At 26.7% G+C, this 9834-nt stretch overlaps 1 protein-coding gene across 1 annotated transcript; it reads left to right on the top strand.

Annotated features, from left to right (window-relative positions):
- Window positions 1-2654: 2654 nt before the first annotated feature.
- LOC109818728 (carboxylesterase 1) lies at window positions 2655-9507 on the top strand. The gene is made up of 2 exons (XM_083073401.1): window positions 2655-3261; window positions 8961-9507. The coding sequence occupies exons 1-2, from the start codon at window positions 2754-2756 to the stop codon at window positions 9419-9421; spliced, it is 969 nt and encodes a 322-aa protein (XP_082929527.1). The 5' UTR covers window positions 2655-2753; the 3' UTR covers window positions 9422-9507.
- The last annotated feature ends 327 nt before the right edge of the window (window positions 9508-9834 follow it).

The raw sequence follows: 9834 nt of genomic DNA, 5'->3' as shown, positions 1-9834 counted from the left end.
TAAAAATAATTTTATTTAATAATTTTAATAAAAATGTTACCGAATTTTAATTTTTTAAAATGTAAGATAAATTGGATGGTTTGTCTTTTTTCTATGCAATCATAAAGTTTTCATCCCTCGTGTATGATTTGTACGCATGGTACTATGTGTTTGAAATTTGTGATCTTCAAACTTTTTTATGCTAATTTTTATAATTTTTAAAAGAATTTTTTTTATTATAAATAACTCAAATATATGATTAAAATATTTTGTTAAATATTTTTAAGATTTTTTTAATAAATATACACAAATATCCATATATATTGAAAAACATGTGAATACCCACTCACAAAAATATTAAAATGAATACAAGATAAATATCTATCTAAGGGGGAGGGTAGTAGGGAGCTATATTCACTCTGCATCCCTAATTTTGAAAGATCTACTAATTATCTAATGTCTAAATTAGTGGTCTAAATTTAAGGATCGACAAATATCTACCAAATCGAAAGATTTAATACCAGGATTAATACCTTTAATGCATAAATTGAATTTCATAATATAATATTAATCATTCTGAAATTTTAAAATAAAAATTATAAAAATCATGAAATTCATAAATTTAGTATAAAGATGTACCTTTCATACTAGAAAAAGATAAATTACACATTTTAAAATCTTTAGACTTAAACAACAATTAATTCATGTTTTTTTAGTGAATTTTTCAAACCAGAATGACGTTTATGCAAAGTATCAAACAATACTCAAATCACCTTTTTTTTAATGCGAAGACTTCGGAGTAATTTCAAATCATACACGAGTTACGACACATGACATGTACACATGATAGATCCACTTTCGGCGCACAAGATTTTTAATTTCTTTAATATATGTATGGGAGTTGGTACGGTACCCTCAAAGATGGAAGGGTTTCAATACATTTTTTTTATATAAATTTATAAAAGATTTAAAAAAAAATTAATTTAATTATAAAATGAATAATTCAAATTATACTTATAAAATAAAAAATAAGATAAAATTATAGAGATTAAAATTATAAGATTTCAATAATATTATAAAATATTAAAAAAAGAAAAAATTAATAAATAGTAGAAATAAAAAATAATTAAAATTATAATATAAAAATTCAAAAATTTAAGACAAAAAGACAAAAAATATACTTAAAAAATTATTAAAATTAAAATATAGAAATTCAAAAATTTTAAGTGAAAAGATAAAAATATACTTAAAAAATTATTAAATTTAAACTATTTAAATATATAATAATATTATTACAAATAAATTAGAATATATAAAATAAAATTAAAATGACTAAATAATTTAAAAATTAAAAATAAAATATTATAAATATTATTTAAATAAATTATTAAAAATATAAAATATAAAAAACTGTACCGGTACCATCTCAAATAAGATGGGTACCATAGAATTTCTCTATATGTATATAGATATAAAATGTTTGCATAATTTAGTATTGTTTGTGGTAATTTTTGTTTGTTGGTCCTTTTTATTCGAACTAATAAAATTTTAATTTAGGCATGTATAACATGATAAACTCTTATAATTTCCATACACACAGCATTTAGAGTTAGTTATTTAGGGTACAAATATACTTGCTTAACATACCAGAATCTCCGGATGTTCATTAATATTTACCATACAACCAATTCCATGCATATGAACATTAACATGAATCGAATAAACAACATGTATATTAATTGTAGAAATCATATCCTTTATTCAATAATGACAGAATTACAATGCATAAGGATAATAATGAGTAATTAGCAATCAACACTAAACTACACTAGACCTAAACTACAAAGAAAAAAAAAAGGTGGTCAAGAAATCATACTCAACAGTCTCGTACACGAGAGCCATATGTGCAGGCAGAGAGTGTTTGTGAGCTTTCGTGAGTATACAATTTTTGACCTTTTTCCATGAACACGACTCATTAATTTATAGAGATTTGAGGGATTATAATAACTGTATTTAGCATGCCATGAATGTATAACCATTTTTAAACTTCCATATCGTGGGTCATTCATGCACGTCTTCTAATAACTTCCTGAACCGTTTATAACCCCCCAAACCGCCCTGTAGTCTCTTTACTTCGACTTGTTTTTAACCGTGTCTCCTCTAACTCCTTCATTTCGAGAGGTTGAGAAGTTGTAAAGCATTTTCATGAGTGGTAGAGTTTCAAGGATTTTGAGTGCTTCGCGAATGATGTATTCGAGTATCTCCTGATTCTTCTTGTACTTTAAGAGGTTGCGAAGCTGTGAAACATTTCATGAGTGACAGTTTCAAGGATTTCGAGTGATTCGTGAAAGATGTATTCAAGTGTCTCGCGATTCTTTTTATTCTTCGCATGTTTTTAGAGCTCTCTATTACTATTTTCCGATCTCCACGATTTCGAGTACTCTCAGGTTTCAATTACCCTCAAGTTTCGAGTATTCTCGAACTACCTTATTTTGTTCTAACAAGTATACAATTTAAAAAAAAAATGTTATAATATTGAATTATATTCATTAATTTATATTGTCCTCGTTAGGTAGATAAATATTATAATTTTAGTTTAATCATTAATTTTCAATTAATAACTATTTTCTTAACCAGTATTTCATAATCACTCGAAGGGTTAGATTGTCTCCCAAATTAAATCCTCAAACTACTATAGTTGATGTATGTTCCCGTAGCCTAGAGTCTCATTATAAACCAAACTAAATCAAGTTATATCCCGTGTGAACTCCACCATGTCGAATCAAAGCGTTGACCCCTATCAACACCTTGGATTCATCCGCAACCCCGACGGCACCTTCACGCGATTAAACAAAGCCGTTCCGCGCACCGAGGCCTCTTCGGATCCCTCTCTTCCCATTCCAGTTCTGACGAAAGACCTAACCATGAACCAAAGAAACAACACCTGGCTTCGCCTATTCCTGCCCCGAATAGCACTCTCCTCTTCCAACAAGCTTCCTCTCATTATTTTCTTTCACGGTAGCGGCTTCGTGGAGCTGAGTGCGGCTACGCCCATGTTCCATGATTTCTGCGTCCAAATGGCCAACGCCGCCGAGGCCGTCGTGGCCTCCATCGACTACCGCCTCGCGCCGGAGCACCGTCTCCCGGCGGCGTACGACGACGGCGTGGAAGCGCTGCGGTGGATCCGAAGGAGCGACGAAGAGTGGTTGACGCAATATGTGGACTACTCAAAGTGTTATCTTATGGGGAATAGCGCTGGGGCCACTCTCGCTTATCATGCAGGTTAGCTGTTCAACACTCGAGAATTATTAATTTTTGTTAATTAATTGATTAGAGTTCTTGCTTTAGAAATTGAAACACTCTAATAATTATATAATAAATATTAAATGTTACAAATAATTATTTAAAATATATATATATATATATATAATTTTTTTTTTTGCATTTTAAAGAGATAATTATCAAAATTTATCCTCTTTATAATAGGTATAGATTTTAGATGTATGGAGTAAATTGACTTTTGTGGGTCATAATTATAAATGATAAATTAAATTAAATTTTTAAATTTTCTTTAGTTTTACAATTAATAATAATTAATTTTCAAATTTATTTAGGATTGAAGGTTTTTTTATATCCTTCGTGAATTATTAACCCAATTTTCTATGCATTTATGTATAACTAACATTAAATATAAAAATCACTTAAAGTAAATAGTATATTTAGAATAAAACTTAAATTTGTGATAAAATTATTTAAAAATAATCACATTAATTATTTTTTTGATCTTTATAATTAGGACTAAAGGTAGTATTAAAGAGAAATGTTAGAAATTAAGTCTCTTAACTCAGTGGTTGTAAGATCTGTTCTAGGACAGGGAGGGTCTACCTAGTGCAACCAAGTATGATTCGTGGTTGTGTTGAAATAATATTTCGTGAACAAAAGTCATGTTTCACGAATGTAAATTAGTCCTTAACTATCTGTTTTAAGATACTGCATGAACCATATCCATGGATAAAAAAGAAAGAGAGAGAGGTGTTAGAAACACTTTCTCTAATACACTCTTTTGAACACTCTTTTTAATCTATATATATATATATATATTGAATTTTTTTTTGATGATATTGCATCCTATTTATTGATGAAAACTATTAGAGAAATGATTATTGTATCTTCTCTATTAGTCTCCTTGATGCTCCTTATCTTCTTCCATGGTGAATCCATGCTTCAAACTCAAAAATGATGGTGGAGATGAGAGATAGAGGCACGTCACTTCCAAGGTGGAAGATAAGCAAGAATGGAAGACCTTGCCACAAGGAAGAATTTCTTGATAAAAGGTCTTAATAAAAAAAACGTCTCCAAGAGGGAACTAAGACTTTTAGAAAAGAGAAAACTCAAGTTTCAATCTCATAAATGCTCTAAAGTGACAAACCAAGCTAGGCTACAAGTATATATAGGGTTTAAGGTAACTTGAACTCAAAAATACTAATCCTAGTTCAAATTCAAAATTCGGCCAAACTTCCTCCAAATATCACTATCTTATATCTATAATGGTCAATGAGAGCTTGCCATGTAAACAAGTAAAGAAAATGTGACTTGTGTCATCATCCTAGATCTAAAAGAGCCAATGAGAATTTTTCATGTGTACAAGCATGTTTGGTATGACTAGACAAAGTTATGTGACTTGTTGGCCACTTGGATGAGCTTGGAGACATGTGGTCCCCACATGTATTAGGCGTCCAAGCCACTTGCTTGAGCAAGTGGATGCCCAAAACATGGGCCCAAATATATGGTTGTTAGTCTATCCAAGCCCGCTCAACATGACTTATACTAGTTGCACTCTTTCTAAACTACTATTTACATCCCTAAAATAAAAACAATTATAAGGACAAAAATTTATATACTACTTGACCAAAATACAAGGTCAAAAATAAAAGAAAAATATTTACAAATAAAAATACACACAAAGAGAAAATGGACTAAGTAACAAGCTTATAGCTTAATAGAAGCTTAGTTCTTCTACCTTTACTTCAAACTCACTCCTCTTGTATCCTCCTTAACATTGTCCTTGTGATAGGTCTAATGCTAGACAAAATGTCATCATTTGTTGATTCTCTCTTCTAATTTTGTAATTTTTAATTATTTCTAACCAATAAGAGAAATTATATCAAGAGTAGTGTGTTACAGACTATGTTATTTACGCTCCAATATATATATATATATATATATATATATATATATATATATATATATAATGTTTTAAGATACTTAAAAATATATATGAATTTAATAAGTCTGATGCTTTAAAAAATAATTTTATCACATATTCATATTTGTAATTATATATATTTAAATATGTTTTTAGTTCCTAAGTTTTGATCTTAATTCTGATAAAAATTTATGTTCTCATCTCTTAAAAAAAACTCGAATTATTACCTTTGGTTCTAATTATAAGCAAAAAATAGGATTTTTTTTATTATAAACAATAATCATTAATTTTTAAAGTTATTCAAGGTATACTTTATTTTACACTCTTAGTTGTTAACTCTATTTCTTATACATTCACTATAACTAACATTAAATATAACAACTACTTAAAATAAAAGGGCATCTTTGGAATAAACTAAGAATTTATGACAAAATTAATTAAAAACAACCAATTTAATTACTTTCTCTTGATCTTGATGATTTTTCCTATATTACTTATAATTAGGATCAAAGGTAATATTATTTTTAGTCTATATTATTATTTGACACTTATTAATTAAATTGTTTTAAGTAACACCTATTGGTATTAACTAGTTTGTAGACCCGTGGGATGCACGAGAATATGAATATATTAATTAATATAAATTTATTTTAAAATACATAAGTTAATTTTTGAATCTAACAATAAGTTGCAATGAATAAAGATGATTTAATAATTAGTAGTTTGAAACCAAAAAATAAACGTGATTTTGGAACATGTACAAAATATATAAAATTAACCAAATAAATAGCTAACAAGATTAATTATTATGAAATCAATTCCTTAAAAAAAATGTCTTATATCTTATTATACCTCCTTACAAAATGTGCTCTAATTATAGTACAAATAAAAAATTCATATCTATTCTTAACAATTAATTGTTTAAAAAGAAATATTGAATAAAAACGAACCCAAGGAAGAATAACACTACAACATAAGGAGGGGCATAGATTGCAGTTGCATAGAATCCAATGAAGTTCTCAAATGTTAGCTCTCAAAGCAATTATCAAATTATTACCATAATATCTATCTTTTACATTATACATGTTCTTTGATGAAGCACCATTCAACACAAAATGAGCGAGGTATTTTATAATATCTATCTTTCACCTCATGTTCATTATACTATGCATAACCACCAATATGTTTTACACACACACAAAATCAAATTGTAAAAGTTTTTGATATCCTCAAATGTGATCTTAGGTCACTCAATCTATAAAATCTCAATAACCTAACCAAACAAATTACAACCTCAAAAATCTTTAAAATAAAAATGAAATACATTTTTTTTACTTAATGGAATGATATATATTACTTTCTTTCACGTTTTTCACCGATTGTTATCTTCTTCATCCTCTATCACTTATGACTTCACCCACAAATAAGCAATTGCCTTCTATTAGCCTTTGGAGTTTAAGCAATGACGACTTATAACGGTTGAAGTTAATGACATCATATTCTCTCTTTTTTTAACATAAATCTGCACTCAAATAATATACAGTGAAATACATATCAAAATCAAAAGTAATACAATTAGTTTAAGTAAAAATGAAGAGAGGGTTAAACAAAGGTTATTTTGGTTTGTTTATGGTTTATAGTTTGATTGAAAATAGAAAAAGGTGAATGGACAAGAAGTTTGAGAGTTAAAGATGCAGAATGTGAATGAGTGGTTCATTAGGAATATGAACAAATGTAGAATGTGAATGAGTGCTTCATAGGAATATGAACAAATGTAGAATGTGCCTCTTTTTTTTTGTAACTTGAGTGTTTCATTGAGAACATGGATAAATGCAGAATGTGAATGGGTGTAAGTTAAATGCATATCAATTACATTAATGCATGAAAAGAACATATGAAAAATGAGTCTTATTTATATAAAATCAAAGGACTCTTTCATATAAATCATAGAATTGAAAGAGATGATCATTTAAGGAAATATATGTTTTTGGGAAGGAGTAATATTCTCGTGCAAAGATTTACTACAAATGTCATTGTGATTTCATTGTCAAATATATCAAGCATGTATTAATAATTTTTATGATTAATGAGATTATGTGAGAAGAAAAATGATAGAGTGATTACATAATTATACATATCTATAATTATAAAATCAACCTCACATTAGAGGAATGATTTTAAAAGGAAGAAGAATATTGGATGCTTAATAAATTGTATAGAATTAATTTTCAAAGATAGCAATTAATTTTAAATAGACAGTAGAGACTTAATAACCATATCTCAATGTGTATAAGCGTGCAGTAAATAGATAAAAGTGGAAAAGATAAATGAGAATAACTAAAAAGAGAAGAGCAAAAAAATATTATGTGAGAACTTCTTCACTTTATAAGTATATATATATATATATATATATATATGTGTGTGTGTTACATTGTCACAATGTGATATTTAAAAAGAAATGGATCTAGAAAATAAATATTATTTATTTATCTTAAAAATAAATTATAAAAACAAAGAGAGAGTGATTTCAAATTTTATATAAAGAAAAAAGTATCAAATTTAAAATAAAAAATCATTTTTTTATAAAGGCTAAAAGTATGTTCAAGACTATATTTATAGTTGTTTTAATTTTCTTTTAAATTACTGATGTTTTACAAATTCAAAGTTCAATTAATATTTTTTCACCTTTATTTTTCTTTAACGGTTTTTATAATGATTTAAAATAAAAATATTTGACTTTAAAATTATAATAGTTTATGTTTCTTATATGTTCTTTAATATGTGTGAAACTATCTTAAACCCCAGTATAAATGAAAGATAGAACTAATATTAAAATATTTTATATTTATTAAATTTAATAATTTAATAATTTTTCATTTTAATATAATAAATATTTTAATCATTCTTAATAGCAACAAAGAAAAGGATGTTAACAAAGGCCTTTTCTTTTACTTACAAATTTAAAAGAAAAAGATTAAATATTCAAACATGTCAAGAATTATATAATTTTAATGGAAGCAATCACTACTAGATTTTAATTTTTTAACAACATTTTTTTCTTACATTTGTTAAAATGTTACTGTATATTGAATAAAAAGGTTCTTTTGTAACATTTTTTTTGAAAAATCTTATTATAGATAAAGTAACATTTTTTATTTTAATATTATTATTTTCAATTGTTTTCAAAATCAAATTCTCATATCAAGTAAAAAAGTGTCACATGGGTCATTTTGCAACATTATTTTTTGAAAAATGTTACTATAATTGTTTTTAAAACCAAAGTCTCACGTCGAGTAAAAAAAGGTATATTTCACTTATCTCTAATTGTTACTCATAATTAAAGTTTCACATCGAATAGATGAATGACTCATAAAGAGTATATATAATTAATCATATAGTTATACTTAAAATGAATAAACTTTGATATTTTATATACAATTAGTGGTGACTAATTAAGAATGTCTTTAATCTTCTCTTAAAATATCTAAATTGAAATTAATTATCATTTTATAAAGTTAACAAAATCTTAGCAATATCATTAAAATGTTACAAAAATATTATTTTGATAACATTTAAAAAATATTGCCTAATTATATAAAAATGTTATTAAAAGTCTTTAATAACATAAGTTATATATAATATTTGATAATATGATGTTAAAACAAATTAATAACATTTATATACAATTAAATAATATTTTTTTAAATATTATTAAAAGTCATTTGTGTTGCAGTGAATTAATGTTGAAAGTGTCATGATACTTTCTTCTCTGCAGGCCTACGTGCAACTGAAGAGGTGAATGATCTTGAGCCACTGAAGATCCAAGGGTTGATATTGCGTCAACCATTCTTTGGTGGAACGCAGAGGAGCGAGTCAGAGTTAAGACTCGAGAATAATCCAGTAATTCCATTGTGTGTTACCGATTTGATGTGGGAGTTGGCACTACCAATTGGTGCTGATCGTGACCATGAATATTGCAATCCATGGTCAGGGAATGGGGTTCAGAAATTTGATAAACTGAAGGAGCTTGGGTGGAGGGTATTGGTGAGTGGAAATGGTGAAGACCTGCTTGTGGATCGTGAGATAGAGCTAGCACAATTGATGGAAGAAAAAGGGGTGCGAGTGGTGAAGGACTTTGTAGAAGATGGGTCTCATGGAGTTGAAATTTTTTACCCATCCGAAGCAAACAAATTCATTGCCTTAGTCAAAGATTTCATTTACATGATTAGTGCTTAGTAAAAATTGTTAGTGTCATAACATGTTACTTTGGAGGAAGATATTATTGTTGATAAACTTTTATTTATTATTAATTGTTTAAGACACTTTATATTTTTATTAAAAATAAATTTAAAATTAAAGTTAAGTAATAAAAATATGTTGATTTAATTAGTATTACAAGTAGTCTAAACCTTAAAATTTTAAAGTTGGTAAAAGTATTAATTTTATTTAATTTTTTTTATTATTAATAAAAAAGTATAATAATCTACTAAAAATAGATATTAATTAAAGTGATTACTAAAAGTATATGCTATTTTATATTTATATATTTATAAAAACCAACCACTTATTATAAATAATAATTTGTAGAAAATTATCTTATATTATTTGTTTATTACATGTTGCTATATATGATAGTTGGAATTAACATA

Source organism: Cajanus cajan, chromosome 1 (genome assembly GCF_000230855.2).
Source record: "Cajanus cajan strain Asha chromosome 1, NIPB_CcT2T_4, whole genome shotgun sequence".
Taxonomy (NCBI): Eukaryota; Viridiplantae; Streptophyta; class Magnoliopsida; order Fabales; family Fabaceae; genus Cajanus; species Cajanus cajan.
Note: the sequence above shows the minus strand (reverse complement) of the source record. Positions and strands in the feature narration are given on the sequence as shown.